The sequence below is a fragment of the Corvus cornix genome, chromosome 15 (assembly GCF_000738735.6).
Source record: "Corvus cornix cornix isolate S_Up_H32 chromosome 15, ASM73873v5, whole genome shotgun sequence".
NCBI classification, from domain to species: Eukaryota; Metazoa; Chordata; class Aves; order Passeriformes; family Corvidae; genus Corvus; species Corvus cornix.
Window position 1 is genome coordinate 12,758,279 of NC_046345.1, and position 19,824 is coordinate 12,778,102.

The following is a 19,824-nucleotide window of genomic DNA, read 5'->3' on the forward strand; positions in this document are numbered from 1 at the left end:
GTTAACCCCTAAGGAACTGCTCCCACCTGTGCCAGGGCCTGAGGAGCCTCACCTGGGCTCTCCTCCCACAGCCAACCCCTGGGCCCAGCAGCTCTATTTAAGCTCAGCCCTGGAAGTCTCAGCTCATGGTTGAGCTGGGCTCTGAAAGTACTGGTGTCCAGTTTGGCTGTGCCTTGCTCCAGACCCCACTGCTCTGGCCACCCCAGCACCTGGAGTGACTCCTCACCCTGAGCCTGCCTCATTGCTGTGGCTCTGCCCTGCAGTTGTTGGACTGTGTCTGACCCTGGCTGGGGAGGCCCTTGCCCTGTCAGCTGTAGTTTTGAGCTTGGCTTCCCTTGCTCCAAGGAGCAGAAGTCCCCACCAGCATCTTCCCCCTCTGAGGGCTTCTCCAGGTGTAGAAATGGCATGTGGAACTGCATCCCTTTTCCAGGTGTTATTTTTGCAAGCAGGGACACAAGAAAGGTCACAAGAAATTTGCTCTTGTATGTCTGTGGTCTGCATGCCTGAGCTGCCAAGCCAGAAGGGCAGGGAAGGGCTGGATACCACCGTGGGTCCAGGCAGTGCCACCTCTGAAAGAGCCAACAATGCTCTCCCACAGCACGGAGAGAAGAGCAGGAAAGAGCTGAGGATGGAGGGGAGTGCTGCACTGGCCTCACGTACTCCTGTTCTGGCACTGTTTGCTCTGCTCCTGGCTTGGTCTCAGACCTGCTGTGACCAAATCACTTCACTGGCCATGACCTCCTCTGCCTAATTTGCTCAGAAGAACTGTAAAGTCCTCGACAGGAGGGGTTGCATGACCCTATTTCCATACAATACAGAGCTACACTATAATTTAGCATTACTCTGCTCCTCTGAGCTGCTTCCAGCTTGGATATATTATCTATTCTTTATTTTTCAGTCTGCTCCTGCAGAGCCACAGGCACAGACAGGTATCTGGGATGGAGCAAGCCTGGCCTTTCTCAGAGGGATGGACACCACAGCAGTAGAAATGTAACTATTTCTAGACCTCAGACCTGGCACTGTTCTGATTAAATCACACCTACTCGTTTACAACTGTACAGACTCTATGCTCTCAACATTATTTTTGGGGGAACATTAATTACTCCTGTCCATCACTTGTATCAGCCAGACCAGGACCTAGAATGGGGCAGAGCTGCCTGTTTTATCCAGGCAGGACTTGGATGTCCCTCTCTCTGCTGCACTCAGAGCTGTGAGTGGCAGAGGAAAGCTTAGAGACAAACACGTAACTGTCTGCAGCCTGCCTTTGTGTGACATCTGGAGCCAGCCAACACCTCTGCCAGCACTGCTCCCCCAAGGCCAGCTCCCCTTCTCCTGCAGCCTTTGCAGAAAGGGATTAACGGAGCAGCAATGACTTCATGAGTCTGATGCAACACTGGTGAGCAGCCTCAGATCCTCCCCCAGCTCAGCAATGCCCACACGCTGGGACAGCAAAATGCCTTTGGCTGTAGCACGTGGGGCCCTCAGCTGCTGCAGTTTCCTGGGCAGGGACAGCCACAACCCAAAGGTTCGTTTGTCCCCTTCAGCTGTGCTGCTTGCCCTGCTCCTGCCACACTCCCCAGGGGTTGTTAATGCGGCAGTGCTCACCTTGCAGAGGCTGTACATGATGATCAGGATTCCGCCCAGGAAGTAGCTGCTGGATGGATCATCTCCCATGATGTATTTGTACCACAGCTGGATGGGGACAAGGGAGCGGAACAGCTGGCTCAGCTCCTCAATAATCAAATAAAACTTTCCCTGCAAGACAACCAGGCAAGTGAGGCATGATTATTATCAGCAAGTCAAAAGGAGAACATTTAATTTGTGCAGGGCTGGTGTTCACTGATCACTGCACTGTTAAATGGTGCAGAGACCATATTCATGAGATGCAGCTTTCTCTGCAGCCACTGAACTCTGTGCCTAGAAAGGATAAATATCCCTTCATTCCTCCATAGGGCTCTGTCACTGACACAGCTATGCTGCATTCTGGAATTTTAAACTTTGCAGTGGGTTATGGACAGGCAATAAATTGTGTATCTGGACAATGCTGCAGAAAAGCAAAGGTTAATATGGGATTAATATGATGTAAATTGTAGACGTCATTATTTGTGAGAAAAGGAAAGCAAGTTCGATGTCTTTGACCTTACACCCCTTCTGAAAGTACAGGGATTAAATGGAAAGTGACCCCAGTCTTCCTGACAACTTTTTAGGTAATCCCAAAGAATCAAATTAATTACGTTTGCCAGCATCCCTGCCCTTCCACTCAGGCGTGCGTTGGCTCTTGGGCAGTGCACAGATAAAGACTGGTGCTGAAAATTAAACCCTCGGGGCATTTAAAACTTGAAGAGACCGAATCTTCCTGAAGACCTCAAGGAAGGAAAGGTGGGGAGGGGGAAGTGTGCTGGCTGAAATCTTCTCTCTCAAAAGAGACTCAAAGAATGGGCAACATCCTTTGTCAGCCTTCACCAGAACCTGAATAAAAGTGTCTAATTTAGGGCCACCCCCAGCCCTATCGAGGGTTTGTTCTGTCCCACGCTGTTTACAGGGACAGCTGGTGGCAAACTGAGCCCAGAAGGATGTTTAATCTGCAATGACATTATCTGGACTGAAAGATTTGGGTTTGTCCTGTCAAAATCCTTTTATTTGCTAAGCTCCTGGAGAAGGGGAAATTCCCCTGGAATTTTGCTGTGTTGTCCCAGTTAGCTTTGTCATCAGTGATGTCATCGCAGGCCAATCACTAATTGGTGAGGTGGGGATGGGGATTAAGTCCTCGCAGCCGGGCTGGCAACAGCCAGCGCCCTTCCCCGGGGGCTCGGGATGAGATCACTCGCAGGCCATCCTGCTGCTCCCAACAAATCGAATCCTTCGGAGAGCTCTGGCACGCTCATGATCTCATATCCCCCGGGACACGAGTGAGGTCACACCAGCGGTTGCTAACGGACCCGGGCTGCTTTCCTGCTCTGCCCATCCCCTCCTCCGCACTAATCCCAGGTGGCATCGCAGAGCAAACGCGTAACAACAATCTGGGGTCCTAAATGCGAGCAATTTATTAAATTAGCACAGAGGTCTCTCTCCAGCCTCGTGCTTCGATGCAATCATCGTTTATTTCGGGAGCTCCTGTGGCAGAAATGACAACGCTGTCACCGTGTCCCTCCACACGGCTCTGATGAAAGCTCCCAGCAAGCAAAAGGCAGCAAACTTTGCTGTCTCCAGCTCGTTCCTCTCACCCACCATCCTTCATTGATCCCTGCTTCCCCAGCAGCTGGGCTGGGACAGGTCACTGCTTGCTCTCCCATTGCATCAGACAGAGCTGCTGCATCCAGCACCTCGGGCATCAAGGCTGGAATTCTTCTACAACACAAGTTCTGAGGCACTAAAACACCCGAGTCCACAGCGAGATGTCAGGAAAGCTGGGTCCAAGGCAGCCCCAGAGCATAGACAGGCTGTGGAGGTGGCAAGTGGCAGCAAGTGATAAACTTCAGCATCTAACCACAACTTCTCCAGCCTCCCCACAGCTTTCAGAATCCCCTTCTCTAAGGCAAGTCTTCAGTTTGCAGTGGTAACTGCAGGGTACCAGGATGTTTTAGCAGGTAGAAACTTGGTCACAGCCTCCCAAGAGTGAAGTTAAGTTTTAAAGGATGCATCGCTCCATGCAGCCCCTTAACAGCACCCACCTGACTATTAAATGTTGATAAGTTTAGAGTGATTCCAGCTGGGAGAGAGGAATGCAAGGGCAGCTGAGCATCACTTGAAGAGAACTAGAAAGTTCTAAGTCTTGTTAGGCATCTCAGTGCACCACACCAGCCCCTTCGTTAAACTAGGAAAAGTGCCAGAAAATCCAAAATAATTCTACAAAGAGCTGCTGCAGAAGTGAGGCCCTCCTTCTGAGCCAGAGGCTTGGAAAATGAGGACTGTTCCCTACAATTTCAGCAGCAAAATGCAGATTTCTGATAGCAGCAACTTACTGCAGACAGCACCCATCAGGGGTAAGCACACTCAACATACCTGTCTGCCACTTCTCAGCTTTGTTATCTCTTGGCTATCTAGGTTACATTTTTCAAAGTAAAATCTTTGTCTCAAGCTGTATTTTGTCTGAAAAAATCAGCTAAAATATACTGGCTTTTTTTTTCTTCAAGATTAGCACTGCATGTTATATGAAGCACAAATATAATTATTTCTCCTGTGCATCTGACTTGGCACAACAGCTTGAAATAAGGCAAGACCTGTCTCTGTTAGGTGACTTTTCCCATGTCATAAAAATCCATGTAAATCTGGGAATTTTTTCTGGAATGCACTGTAGAGAGATTGAACAGCTCTCTAAGATCAGCAAAATCTTTCTGGTGAGCCTGTGAGCCAGCCCCAGTGCAGGACTGGACTGTGCACGAGCCAGAACTGCAGAGATTAAATAGGATATTACCTGAAATTATGGCTCCTAATTAGGGTAAGTTAGGTAACAGAAGAAAAGCTCTGCTCTCACCAAGGGTTAAACCTGACCAAGAAGGGAGAAGGGCAGTGCTGGCCCTGCTTCCTCCGAGTGAGTTCTGTGAGAGCTGCTGCTGCTACTGCTGGTATCAAACACTTCATTAGCACACGTGGGGAAGGGCTGTGCTGGGATCTAATTTTAGCAGCTCTGCTGATGAGCCTCAGATACCACATGGTGAAATTTTGATTCCTTTTTTTCAATGCTCAGTTAAAAAAGCAAGTCGATGACTTGTGGATAACCCTCCATTTTTCTGCACCTCCTTCACCACATACAAAGACTGTTTTTATACTTCAAATCAAGCACTTATTTTGAAAGAGGAGAATTCAGCATTTTCATACAATTGCACTCTTCCTTCCATTCATGCAGTATTTCAGTCTGTAATGCACTGCCTATTTTTGCACACTGAGCATGTAACTTCTTGGTATTTTGTTATATCCTCACTACTTGATGGCAGATCTGCATCTGATCCCTTCTTGCCATTTGAGCTCTGCTCAGAGGAGCACATTTCTAAAATTTCTTCAGTCCCTTTACAACATCAGCACTACAGAAAACACTTTTAAAACCCCCTTATTTTCACGTTGCTGGCTGACCTCAGGGACAGCTTTTCTCTGCAGTTTCTAAATAAGAACCTGAGACACAGAAAGACAAAGGTCAAGGTAAGGCTGTTTTGGTGTCCAAGCTCAGATGTCTGGGATCAGACTTTTTATAAAGCCCTTCATTTTATAGATCACATTACCATTAAAAGCTGAACCACTGACTTCATTTTGCAGCTCTACCTACTTTTCTAGGATCACACAGGAATTATTTGGCAAAGTAAAGGACAGGATTTAATTCTCCAGTGTAGCATTCAACTTGAACTTGTAGAATGTTCTTACAGCAGTTTCTTTGTTTCCTATAAACTTCCCAGTTGCTGCAACAGCTTCTTTCAGTCTTTCACCTTCATCCTTGGGGTGTGGTGATGGAGGGAAGAAGTCTCACAGAAAAATAATGTGGAACAGTATAATTAAAAATTGAATCCCAACCTAGACACAGCAAAGGGGGCACATTGCAGCAGCAATGCTAATTCCCCCAGAGCCTCGCTGAGCCTCCACTGTGCAGCCTCTTTTGACATAAGGCTTTGCCTCAGTGCATGTGTGCCTCCCCACAAGGAAACAGAGAGGCACAGCAAGGATTGACACAGCGGAATTAGAATGGGGGATGCAAGGCAAGTGAGAGAAGTTGCAATGAGGCAACTGCAAGGTGTGATTAGCACTCAAGGGAAGCTCCAAGTCTCACTTGCTCTGGTGCCAGCAGCATTAGGGCATATTCTGAAACAGGGAGATGCTCAAAAAAACTTTGGAGACCTGCTGGCAATTTGGATCAGAGGAGAGCAGGCTCTGCTGAGATTCCAGGTCATGGTGCCAATAGATAAAGTGTTGGATAGGAGCAGTAAACAGCATTGTGGCACGGAGGATGCTGGTGAAAATCCATGCAGGACTAATGAGGAGTAATGTCAAGGTGGGACTAGAGGGGAAAATGAGAATTTTAGTTAGCACACAACACTTTTGAAAATAACATCTTTCATATCTTAAACTGGAAAGTTAAACTGGGAAAGCACTTAAGTGCAATGAGTTGTTTAAGGTTCAGTAGCAGTGACTTGCAAAGCATGTTGAGGGAGGGGGACAGAGGAGTCTCCACTCCTCAGTCCCTGCTCTTATGCTTCAGTTAGTTTTTCAATTTTGTAAATAATAAATCCCACACTTCTGACTCTGGGACAGCACATCAGTCCCAGACTGCAGCAGGGAAAAGTCCTTGCAGAACATCCTGGAGTTCCCATGGCTCAAGAGGATCCAAGCTCAGACTGCTGTCCATGAAGAGTGAATGTGTTTGTGAGCGAGCTCCCCCAAAGAGGATCCAAGGTCAGAGAGGAGAGGGGAATGAGAGGATGGGCTGTCACCTGTCTGGGAACACCACTTCAGCCACACTGTGAGGGAAGAGCAGGAATAACTCCATATTGCACAGCCAAGGACCGGGAACATCTTTGCCTGGCTATTTTTTATTAAACATCATCTATGTGCCAGTTCCCAGTGCGTTTTTTACTGCTTCTGTATATTTAGAGGACTCAAATGCTCCAAGAGCCTTTTTTTTTTTTCCCCTTAGGACAAAAAAAAAAAAAAAGGTGCAGCTTCAGAAGGAATTTGGAAATTAATGTGCCAGGTTCCATGGCAGAGCTGTACCCATCTATGGCAGGAAACATGATGTGCCCCTGAAGAAGGTTTTTGGTCCAAGGTCCAAGTGCAGAATTTGCAATTGCTGCCACATCCAGGCCAAGTTTTCTCTGACCAGACTTGATGAGATAGTACTTTGAAAATAAAAAGCACTAATAAAACAATCAACTGAAAAAAACAACCAAGCAAATATTTTCAGAGCTGCAGTGAGGGGCCAATGTCAGCGTTCTCCTGCATTTTCACTCTCCTGGAAACGCAGTCCCCTGTAACTTGGCTGCACACCTGTATTGAGCATGCAGAGAAAATTCCTTCTTAGGGCCTTTCTTATGTATCAAAACGTCCTTGGTATCTTTGTCCCCTATAGAGATAGGGATACAAATATCAAAGAACTTGGGATAACAGACAGTTCTTTTTGGTTTGGTTCTTTCTTCCTCTCCCCATGTTTCACTCACTTCTCCAGCCCAGATTGCTGACAACAACATGAGGAGGGGATTGAAGACTTGCAGGCACCTGGGATTTCCTAAGTGAAATCTTTGGCAACTGTGTCTTTTTATTATTTATTTCCTTATTTTGAATTCCACCCCCCTCAAGCTGTCATTCCTTAGCAGTGAAAATGAAAAGCTGCCATTGATGTGTGTACAACAATGGAAGCCTCTGCAGGCCACATGGCTCCTGCAGTTTAATTTACTTTAATTCATTTAATATTGAACCAAATGATCTTATTTGCCTTTTTTAATGGAGAGCCTTCAGCATGCAGGGTGGGAGCCAAGCCCCCCCTTCCAAAGGAATGATGAGCTCAGCTGTTATTGAAACTTGTACCCAGCTCGATGTGCCTGGCACAGCTCGGGGGGAGGGAGGGGCACCTCCAGTCACAGGTATGATCCTTCTCCTGGAAACTCCACAGGCTCCAGAGCTGTGAGGTCAGTCTGATGCTGGGGTTACCTTCATCTTCCTGCTTTTCTCTCCAGTTCCCAAGCTCTTCCTTCCCTGCATTGATCCAAATGTCATCTTGGACCAAAAGTTGCCCTTCCTTTTCATACTAGGAATGCATGACCCAGGTGCTTTGGATGGGGAGAACTGAGTGTTCTAACCCAGATTTTTCATGTGTTTACTTTCAAAATGAAAAGATGCATCTTACTGATGTAAGCAGAGCTTAGTGCTATTCACTATTTTCATTAGTGATCTTGATGGAACAGAGTAATGTACAGCTGACACTAAACTGGGAAAGGCTGTAAACACACCCAAAAGAAAGATTATATTCCAAATTCATCTTGACAGACTGGAGAAATGGTCTGGAAAACAGGGAGGGAATGAAGACAGTCCAGAAGAGGATAGTAAGATCTGGAATTAACAATCTCTGAGAAAAGACTCCAAAAATTGTTGGTGTTCAGTCTACAGACAAGAGTGAGGGGGGATATGAAGACTGATAAATAAAAACAAGAACCACACAGTATTGAGAGAAGACCAAAATCCCAAGGAGAAGCAGGAAAAGCCAGGCTAGCTTTGCAAGTGCCTTTGAACTTCCAAAATGAGGAAATTCTGAAGAGCCAGCTCAGAGGCTGAGTGCAGGATGATTAAAGTTCCCCACACCCCATCCATGGGCAAGTTTTAGGATCTACTGCTGACTGCCAGCAAGAGGGGACTGCAAGGGAGCTCAGGATTAAATCCCTCTCTGCTGAACTCCACCCCTCAGGGCACAGCAACCTCCACTTCAGGCCCTCTATTAGGGGAGCAAGAGGCTGCTGTTCTGAGTAGTTATATTGGCACAAAAACTTCTCACTACATATCAATACACATCTCGAAAACATCTAGCTCTACTGAGTTAAATTCCTATTTCTCCAGCAGCCTGTTAGCATTAAGTGACAGCCACCCAGAAGCTCATAAACTCCAAGCTGGCCTTCAAGCAGAAATACTACTAGGAGGACATTGGGAAGAAGAGAGTAACTTTGTATCTGGTAAGTATTCACACAGCAGATAGCAAAAAACTTGATAAAAATTTTGGTCAAAGTTCATGTGCCTAAATTGCACTAGAAGTGTTCTAACTGAGCAAAAGCTTCCATTTAAAACCCCTCATCTGCGTGGCACTGTGCTGGCCTGCAGCAGTCAGCTGTGTCGCCAGGCTCAGGGAAGGAGCTCAGCTATGTGATTACCAATTACAATTTCCACGGTGTCCTGTGGTTCTCCTGGAGCTCTCCCATCCCAGTTTGATCTTGCTTAATTTGTTACACCAGATTTCATCCCTGGCTGGCTTAATGGCTGCAGTGCAGAGTGGGGGAGAAAACCAAATCCAGATCTAGTGGTGGGTAACAGCAGTCTCAGGTGTCAGGGGACAGTGAGACCATCCACAACATCCGAAGACAAAAAGGGGCTTAAAAAAAGTGAGACACATTGCTCTCCAGAAAAAGGTATTAAAAATGAAGCATCTGTGCTCTGAGTCATTATAGGCCCTTGACAGATGTGATCCTACCAGCCTCTCACTGGAGCTGCAAATAAAGACCCCTTCTCTTTCTTCTCTCCCGACAAGGATTAATGAGTACTTGGGATGGCTCTCAGACAAGCAAGCAAAGGCTGTGAACCTTTTCCAACACTGCAATTTATCTTGGGAAGACTATTCACATCACTTCTCCCTCCCTCCCCAGGCTGGATTATGCTCTGACCCAGCACATTAATCTCCCAAAATATAATAATAATAATAATAGAAGAAAGAAAAAAAAAAAAAGCTGGACAATTGCCAGAAATAAATTAATAACCACCTTAGATAGCCCTACTGTGCAGGAACAAACTGCTCAACTCCCCTGCCACCCATGTCATTTCTAAGCAAAACTATTCCCAGTTTAGATACCCCCTGAAGTGCCCTGCCTGAGACTTTCAGCAATTAATGCTGGTACCTTGCATCTATAGAGTGCCTTTCATCCCAACAGCTGCCAGAAAGTTTCTTTACTGAATGCAAATAATACACATTGCTACATTTGCCACTGAAATGTGGATGCTACATGGGAGTGGAGGAAGAGGCAGCATGAGACATCTGTAAAAGTAAAAACATATCAAAAGGTATTTTAAGAGAGAATGTAGTGTGAAAGTTTCAAGTTAGACCCATTCTACATATGGTTTCATGAACATTTAAATATGTGAAGCATTTAATTAAAGTATTTCTTCACCCATGGTTAGAACTGGTGCTGTCTTTTGTGGCATCTGTAGCTTCAGTTTAACCCAGTCACTTCTTTGACCCAAGTGGCAAGTCAAAGAGACAAATACTTGCAATTTCTTCCCATGACATGAAGAGGTTCCTGCTTTAGAAATACAAATTTAAAGAGATTACTCAGAAGACAGGACTTAAGGTCAATAAGAGAAGCAGTTATCTGGCTGCTAGAACCAATTCCTCCTCAAAGAGTTCCTACCTCACCTCTCTAGACTTTAATCATTGCTGGTAGTACCGAATCCTTGCTCAGGCCTGTGACGGCTCAAAAACCAAACTTCGATACCCAGGTGACTTTCTGCCAAAGGTTTATCGAGAGATTTTAATGTTTTTATTATTCCATCCATATTTGGCACTGGCACAGGGTGCCCAGAGCAGCTGTGGCTGCCCCTGGATCCGTGGCAGTGCCCAAGGCCAGGTTGGACGGGGCTTGGAGCAGCCTGGGACAGTGGAAGGTGTCCCTGCCCATGGCAGGGGATGGAACTGGGTGGTCATTAAGGACCCTTCCAACCCAAATCATTCCACGATTCTCCGATTCCACACTGCACATGTGTGGTAAAGGTATCAGATTATCAAAGACAAAGGTTTGTGCATCAAGAAGAGTCTCCTACCTTTGACTTGACAGCGAGGATGATCTTGGGCAGGGCCACGATGAGGCATTTCAGGGCAATGGTGAGGTACTTCAGCACAAAGTCTGCGATGCCTACGATCCACATGAGGTCGAAGAAGTCCAGCCTGTCCAGGCTGGGTTTCAGGAATATAAGGCTGAAAGGCACGAGGCACCACAGCTCAAATACCACTGAGGAGAAGCTTGCTCAAGCTTCTTGTATCCACTGCTGGCTAGAGAGAGCCTAGAAACTCCCCTGAACTTCAGGGAAGTTCTCAAGGGCAAGAGGAGGAAGACACGCAAATTAGACCTGTGGTTCCTGTGGGCCTCTTGACTTTGCTCTTGCCCACTTCTACTGAGGCCAGCAGGTTTGCCCACTATCACAAAACAGGACCCAAACACCTATAAAGTCTGCTTTGGAAGACAGCAATCTCCATAACCTGCCTTTCCCACTGCAAGAGAGCCTCTGGTGTGCTGATAGTGCCCTTAGTGCACAGGCTTGCTCCATGGGATCTGGGTGTAAAAGCTTGTCCTGGAAGTCCTGCTCAGAACAGTTCCGGTTCCCTGGGGAAGTGAACACCCCCACAGCCCGTGAGGCTCGTTTGCCACAGGGGCACAGTCCCTAAAGCTACTTGTGGACATGAAACAAAGTGGTGACACAGGAAACTCTGTACCAGACACAGCAGAAGGGTCAGAACTTCACATGTGTCATGCTCTGACAGTGGCCACTGCCTGAAGCAGAACAAGAGCTGGGCTCTGTTAATACTCTTACCTGAACCAACGGTCCAAAAAAGTGATGCCCCTTACATAATGTCATTTACTGGGCTGAACATTTGCTGTTTAAAAAAGTGGAATCTGGGACAGCAGAATTTCATCCAGCAATGTGCAGGAGCTACTGACTTGAGCAATAATGAGAACAAGACCCTTCTCAGGCTGAAAAAACAGGATTCACCTTCAGGGTATCTACCTGCTAAAGCCTCATGGTAGAAAGCAAAAACTAAACAGGAAAAAAAAAAGCAAAGTAAAGTAACCAACCCAACATGAAAAGCCTGAACATGAATTTAAAATACTCACAACACTGGCACAGCACAACAGGTAAAATTACACCCTAAAAACAGAAACAGAATCAGAGACTTTACTACTATTCGTGCACTAGAAACAAGAAAAAAAAAATCAGGAAATGAAAAATAAGCCAGAAGGAAACAAAACTGAAGCAGCCATTTCTAATTTGACAAGCCTGGGTTGTAAACAGTCCCAGGTCCCCACACAGCAAGCAAGAGATACACCACCCTGAGCATGACACCACTGCAGCACTCAGGAACAGGGCTTTTCATGGAGGTGTGGCCCAGCCTGTCCACCGGTCACAAGCCATGCTCTAAACTGTCTGTAGGATGGCCCCAAATTGCTAAAACCCCTTTATTTTAGACGATCTAGCCTTTATTTTAAACTAGACCCATTCATGCTTTTAACCTTGACCACCTTCGTAGAGACACACTGTTACCCTGTGGTGCAAACAAATATCACTTCCACACCTTTCTGCCATTCCTGTTCCTTCCTTTCCACTCCCTCCCACAAGCTCCATACAGTGAATCCCATGGCTTGGCCTCCCATCCAGACCCACACATTCAAGCCCTGCAGCTCTCCCCCTTTCTCTGCTTCCTACCTGTCATTATTCCTATCTGCTTTATAATAAGCAGGGACAGTGCTGAACCAAATCCATTAGTACAGACCTTCCTGTATTTGAGTACTAATTTAGCCAGGATTTGAAAGGCAAGGCTATCTTAACTACCTCAGATCCAAGTGCCTCCAAGCTCTGAGAACACTGGAGTAAAACACTGCTATTTCTTTTCCTGACCTAGACTCAAAGCTTGATAGACTATTATAGGAAGAGGAAAATCAGTGGGTCAATTCCTTATCTGCCTCTGACACCTGCACTTTATGTTCAGTTGCAGTGGTCAAAATGGGAATTCAGAGGTCCCTCTTGAAAAGGATCCACCGTGTTTTGATATCATCACACCCTGACCCATTTATACACTGCCTATGCCCTTTATTGATAGGAGCACAAGCCACTGGTAAAGTGGCACACACATTCTTTTCCTGCACTGAAAGGTATTACAAAGATGTAACAAAGACAGCAGATCCTTTAGGCACACACACTTCCTCCCAAAGTGCGGGGAAAGGGGGGTTTCCCTCTTCTCCTCCCTGGAAATTATCACCTGCTTCCATCCTGTACAACGTAAATTTTGCCTACCTGTTGTAAAGCTGCTGAGAGCTGAATGTGTAAAGCAAGTACAGGGTGTTTCCAGTGAGAAAGGCCAGGATCCAGAAGACAACCAACACTGATCTCTTCTCCTGAGCAAGGAAAAGCAGCAGAGTTACTTCAATCGAAATCTCAAGACCTGAGCAGAGCCTTCAACTGCTGAAAAATCCAACCCAGGGGATGCAAATATGTACCAAAGAGTTCAGTAATTAGTTTATTCTCACAGGACTAAGAAGTAGTCTGCTAGGTAAGGACATATATAAACACAAGCAGAAATGCCTCTCACTCAGTTAACCTTTTCAATGAGGTAACTTTAGAGAAATTAATTAAAATAAGCTGGTGAAAACAACAGCCTTACTTGCAGAATGCATCTTCAAAGTTGGGATCTTTCTTGGGACATCTAAAATCTTCTGATATTTAAAATGCAGTATGACAAGCAGATTAAAAAAAATCCATTCCACATATTGTCCTAAATTCTGAGCTGTCACCTGGTTGGAGTGACAATTCAAGGGGTCAAAAGGATCAAAGGGGTGTTTTAGAAATAGATCCAAAGTCACTCAGTGGAAGGCTTAGCTAAATCAAACATACCCCATCACTACAGGCAGCACATCTGGGTGTTATCCTAAAGCATTTTGGAACGTGCATTTTTGATTGACGAAATAATTAAAGGTCAAAAGAAGTGGAAATTTTGCATTTCAAAATACATGGAATGTTACAGACAGAAGCTGGATGGCAGAAGATACTGTCCTGCGTCTCGGCCCTCAGTAAGTTTTGGGGAGTAAATTTTATTCCTGAGAGGAAAACATCCACCATTTTTCTGCTGGGCTGATTTACTAAGAAGGGAGGTCTCTAGCTGTTCAACAGCCAGGACTGTTAAGATGAGATTTAAAGCAGGCAGATTAAGGGGCACACTGCTGGAAGGACAGAGGTGCAGAGTGCAAGGCAACAGCAATCTGTTACTGGACTGTGCCATTTATCTGTTCATTCAGCGTTGGATCACATTGATTCCACTGCTGCTGGTAGATACAAGTATGCACCTGTGCAACTCATGTAATTTTAACAAAAAAGCAATTCTAGCCTTGTGCTTTTAGTGCTGTTGAACTGTTCTCCTGACACAGAAGATGAGAAGACCTGAAAAGATCTGCTGGTTTCTTTATATTCTAAGCATATTATGCACAGAGCATTATAAAGCCACTAGCAAGCAATACATCTACGAAATCTTTCAGCTGAACATCTCAAAACATTATCTAAATGCTAATAAGTTAAATCTCATCATTAACAAGTCAAATAGGCTTCAGCATCTCTGCTGTACATAATGGGAAACCAAGGTGCAGAGAAGTGCTGGAATAGGCACTGCCAAACAAAGGCAGAGGGAGATGCAGATTACAACATCCCTGACCTGTCCTCTGTTTGTTTGACTATGCCACACTTTCACAAAAAAGCAGGAGAGAAACTGTGGGAGAGCATCCATGGGGAGAAGAGGAAGAAGACAGATCTGTCCACAAATAAATGCACTCAGCCCTACACTGCAATTAAAGGGTCAACACGGATGATATTTTGTGCATGGAAAATGTTCCCTGGGAACATAAGAAGGTAAAATGCTGAACTCACCTTCAAAGCAACCTGTTCTCGGAGCGTGGAGTTGGCGTAGGCAAAGGTGCTGGCCATGCCAATGCACACAGCAATTCCTGCAGGGAAAGGCTCTGTCAGAGTGTAACTGCTGCTGCTGTTTGACTTGATTTCACAACTGCCAGCAAGACAAGAGCCTCACCCCTCTGATCTCTTCTGCACTACACAGAAATCTTTGCTATCACCAGTGTAAGCTCTCCTCATCTCTCCTAGAGAGAGCTCTGAGGGAGAAGCCTTGGTAACATCCTCAGCCTCACAGGAATGTCAAGGAGAAATCAGGAAAAGGAACAGAACTGGTACGCACAGGAAACAGATGGGTCTGACCCAGATGAAAACAGCTTGGACTGAAAGTAGGGTGAATTTATCACATGCATTATCCCATGCATTTGAATATGTTCCCTTCGTGCTAGACTCCATCTGGACACTGCCACATGGATAAATGTATCAGACATCACAGCCTGAAAAAGCCTCCTCTAAACTCTCTAAACACAGTTCAAAAAGGACGGATGCTCACCAAGCTTGTGCTGGAAACAAACTTTAGCCAGGAGGATCAAGATGAAGGGAAGTCCCTTCTGCAGCCAACCAATCACAGCTTTTAGCTCAGAAAGAGCTGGGGCTGGAGTTCCAGCCTGTTCCTCAGTGCCCTCCTCAGCGTGCCCGTGCCGGTCCCCCCCTGCCATGTGCAGCAGAGAGGAGCCCCGGTGGTGGCCATGGTGGAAGTGATGGGACGGCTGCCGGTGGTGAAACGGGGCTCCCTCAGCTCGGCTGGCCCCCTCCTCCCTCGGGGCTGGCATCTGGATGAACACTTCCCCACCTCCGGCTGAAGAGCCCAGCACCAGCCCGGACTGGAAGGGCGTGGCTGTGATGGTGCCCGAGGGGATCCCGGCCAGCCCCGAGAACAGCTGCTGTGGAGAGGAGGCTTCAGCCTTCAGGCTTTCAAAAACTCCACTTTCATCCACGCTGGTTTCAGAACTGACCGTCTGGCTCCGGTTTCTGCAGTGGGCAGAGATTAAAGCGTTTAAATGAAAATGAGTACACAGAACTTCGTGGTGTTTTCGCCCAACCCTGACTGCAGTGATTCCAGAGTTCCTCACACACTATCAGAACAAGAAGGTCTCCAGATGACAGATGCTTTTCTCTCTACCTGCTGTCGGGAAGTTACAGCTGCAGAACTAGAGGCCAGTAACCAGACTCCTCAGATGAGATCAGAGAACCTCTGCAGACCTGACCAAAATGCATCAGTTCCTTCACCCAAGGAATGAAGCTCCCAAACACCCTGTTTACTTTTGGAGAAAACAAAGAAATAATACACCCAATACCAAATCCAATATCTTCTATAATGATTTGAGTACTTAAAGAAAAACATACAAAACCCCATGGAACTTGCCACAACACCACCAAGTCAAGCCATACTATAAACAAACAAATTAACCAAGCTAATTCAAAGCAATGAGTTACCCCCAAAATCTTCTGTCTTTATTTAGGGACAATCACTACCTGCCCACTGATGAACTGCATCAGCAAGAGACAGAATCATCAGGGGAAGAGAAGTGTTGAGAGCTGCCTATGTGTCCTTCACAAAAGTGAAGGATGTGCTCACGGGTCTTGACAAATTCTTTTATTTTGATATTTTTTGCAAATTGGACATGGATGTACCCAAATTACTGGGCACTGGACAGAACTGGTTCTGGCACTGATTCTGTCCTGAGTGTGTTGGAATACACCCAGATTACAAAAAGAAAGTATAAATATCTTCATCCTAACAGCAAAAGACAACAGCTTTTCTTCACTAGAAGTCAATACAAGGAAAGTTTAGATGAGAGGGAACAATGCAGGCAAGGAGTAGAATAATCACCAGGCAGTAAATGCCTGACGGACAGCAAATACTTCTCTAACTTGAAGAAGGAGAGCAAACAATAAATAAACCTCAGCAAGAGGCAAAGCCCACAAATAAGGCATGTTGCAGAGCTTTGGTCCCTCTTGATTTTAATCCTGGGAGATCTCTAACTTTAGGAATAGTGGTCACAAGGCCCTCAACCCTCTCTCCCCCATGGGTTGAAAAGCCTCCCCAGGCACTTACAGGGCACAAAGCACTGCTTTTCACCTCCCTCTGGGGACAGATTCAAACCTCTCCAGGCAAACCTTCCCACTAAGTAAACTCCTAATAAGGCTTTTTAGAGCTGCACCCCATTCCCACCATCTCTCTGCAGGCTTCAGCAAGGAATGAAGTCAACAAGACATTGCACACCTCTTTCTGGTCCAAAATATTCATCAGCCAGGTCTTCAAATTCACACCTAACACTACAATTCAGGGGTGTATACACAACTCACATCTGGGAATGTAACAAACAGACTGGGTGGAACACAGTGTTACAAATAAAGACACAACTATTGTTTGGAATAATATTACCAGGATACATGACTGTGCTTTCAGCAGGAAGGAATTAATCTGGGACATATTTAAAAACAAACAAGGTTTGTTTGTTGAAATTGTGAGGCTGCTGAAGTTAACAAAAGTGAAGACCAGCGGCAACAGCATTTCCTTCTACAGTTAGAAAAACTTCAGCCTCTGTTCCTGACAATTTGGATTTACCCTGTTGAAAATCAGAAGCACCATGCAGAAAAAAACTGAAAATGGCTTTTTTCCCCTCTGAAATTAAGAATGGTACCATGCTAGCAATGGCCATGACATAAGGCTTCAACTCTAACTGCAAAACCTCTATAGAAAATAAAATATTTGCTAATGATCTTTCACCTATAATCTCAGCTCGAACAGAGCAATGAAATTCCTTAGTTCCATCTTTATCTTGGAGTAATTAGATTAGTTTCTTCTTTAGGGGGAAAAAAAAAAAAGTCATGCTCCAACTCTGGGAAAGCACCAGGGAATATTTAGTACCAGAACAAACACAGCAGCAAGGCTCCCTTGCTGCTGTCATAATTACAGAAACAAATTAGAGGTATTCTACTTCTAAATACTCACATACGTGAAGATAGATACAGACTCTGGGAAGATGTAAAGGGTCACCCAAACTCTTTATAAAACACTAAATCAGAGTAGTTGGGAGCTTCAGACCAGCAGACTTTTTAAACACCTTAATAAGAGAAGTGTAAATCGTTCTTGTTCACACAGGTCCATCCCTGCACACCGATGGCACTCAGGTTCCCCACAGGGCTGTGGGGAATCCCTCCTCCAGAGCTCCAAGCATCCTGCCCATGCTAAGCCAGCTGTCTCCCAGTTGTGCCATACTGGATCATCATCCTGAAACACTGTGGTTGGCAGCAATCAATAACTTATAGGAAGGAGAAAAGTAAAGCGGTCTCTAGAATCCCCAAACTTGAGCAGAAAGCCTGGCCACACCACATGCACAGGAATTTGACGTCTTTCTCAATTTTGAGCTTTCATCTTCTAAAACACCCCCTACACTTTAATCAGAACACTCCTCTCAGGAGAGAAAAATGGAGGAAAGAAGAAGGGGAAGGATTTACCTTTCAGGAGGCACGTTGTCAGTGTTGCTGCTGTGCCGCCTCTGCATTTTCCTCAAAACCTTAAAACACAACACGCTCAACATGAACCCTGTGGCTCAGCAAATCCCAGTGTGGCTACTGGCACAGACCCTGGGGGCAGAGGGCTGTGGGACCCACTCAGCTGGGGACATGGCTGGCAGGAATCATTTGCTTCTGTGACAGAGCACCTTGAGCTCCCATTTGTTTCTCAGTACACTCGCAAAGAGACAACTTTGAACGGGAAATGGGAGCACATGGGTCTCCAGGCTGGGCAGGAATTAGGCAGGTCCCCTTCTGCAGGACGTGGCAGTCACCAGGAGTGTACAGCTGTGGGATGGCATGTCCTGGCAAAGAACACGGGGACATCTAACAGTGGCTCTCGCTGTGACACGACTCAACGCCCTCGTGAGAAATGAAATCCCGTCTTCTACTTCTGCAGAAACTTGCTTTGCAAAGCAAAACTGAGAGGGAGGAAGAAAAAGAAAATGTGTAAAAGAAAATGTATTTTTATGAAAAAAATACAATTAGGTCACGACAATATTCTTTTAAACAGGCAACTTATTCATTTTAATCTACAGAAATGCCATCTGCAAACTCTAGACAATGGCTCCAGACAACAATAGCTACTTAATAAAATGTAAAGACTAAAATCTAAATACTCTTGAATATAAAAAGTTATAACATTATTTATAACATTTCATACCACATGATAATATATAGACAAATGTGTAGCCCTATACCTGTACTGTGTAAAGGCACAATGGCTCTGGGAAGGTTTGCCAGCTGTCTGAAAGCACAGTACCTGAACAACAGCTTTATCCAGAGGCGAAAGGTGCCAGCCACACTGGGAGAGATGGAATCCCAAGAGTGTGCAGACACTGACAGTTGGAGTGCTTCAGACAGTCCAAGACAGTCCAAATTTCAAACTCATCACAGGTCCTTCAAGCCAATGACTGTCAAGCACCTGGCCCCCAGTGCTCACACAGGCCCACCTGGAAGAAGCACATGCAGAGAGTCATTTTCAGCACAGCACAAAGAGTTTTACCCCTCCATCTCCCTGGGAAAGGCAGAGAGGTGCAGGAACCCTTGGTGCTTCAAGCCCTGCCCATGTGCATGATCCAACAAAGCTGTTTCCCTCTCAGATTGGCACCTGCATCCCCGGGAGTACTCCCAGAGTTGTACTCTGCCTTCGTTGTGTCCATACATATATTCATAAGTGTATTTATATACACATGCACATATATCATAATATATATTTTTATATATACATCTATATATACACATATGTTCATATATATGTGTACACATATATATTCACATATCTATATACACATAGATGTATAGGTATAGGTATACATCTATTAATGTATACCTACATACACATCTATTAACACAGTCCTATACATATACACATATATACACACACATATATATAGGTATACATATATGTATATACATATATCCACACACACGAATCTATTAATATGGTTCCATACATGTAAATACATATATACATCTCTATATATGCATACACACATATACATACATGATATACCTATACAGATAGCTATACATAGGTATACACACATATATATCTATAAATACAATTCTATACATACACACACATACATATATGTACACACACACACAGACATAAGCGAGGCCTTTTCTTCCGAGTAGGTGGGGAAAGGAGATCCCACGGTTGGGATCCGTGGCGCAGGGCCCTAGCGGGGCGGGAGCTAGCCCAGCTCAGCTCAGCCCAGCCCAGCCCAGCTCAGCCCAGCCCAGCCCAGCCCAGCCCAGCCCAGCTCTGCCCTGCCCAGCCCAACCCGGCTCAGCCCGGCCCGGGCCCGGCGGTCCCCCCGTACCCACCGGCTCGGCCCCGGTTGCGGCGCCGGTCCCGCCCCCGCCCTCCCGGCGCACGCCCGGCCGCGGCTTCCG

The 19,824-nt window shown here is 45.7% G+C and overlaps 1 protein-coding gene across 1 annotated transcript in view; it reads right to left on the reverse strand.

The window, feature by feature from the left end:
- RNFT2 (ring finger protein, transmembrane 2) overlaps window positions 1-19,809 on the reverse strand; it is a 25,945-nt gene extending 6,136 nt beyond the window's left edge. Inside the window, exons 1-8 of the mRNA XM_039561032.1 lie at window positions 19,756-19,809; window positions 18,686-18,875; window positions 17,866-18,344; window positions 14,894-15,372; window positions 14,362-14,438; window positions 12,742-12,842; window positions 10,495-10,648; window positions 1,606-1,755 (exon numbers count right to left, since the gene is read on the reverse strand). Coding sequence (XP_039416966.1) covers window positions 1,606-1,755; window positions 10,495-10,648; window positions 12,742-12,842; window positions 14,362-14,438; window positions 14,894-15,372; window positions 17,866-17,948 — 1,044 coding nt within the window. The 5' untranslated portion in view covers window positions 17,949-18,344; window positions 18,686-18,875; window positions 19,756-19,809. The remainder of the gene's footprint in view (window positions 1-1,605; window positions 1,756-10,494; window positions 10,649-12,741; window positions 12,843-14,361; window positions 14,439-14,893; window positions 15,373-17,865; window positions 18,345-18,685; window positions 18,876-19,755) is intronic.
- Between the last annotated feature and the right edge of the window lie 15 nt (window positions 19,810-19,824).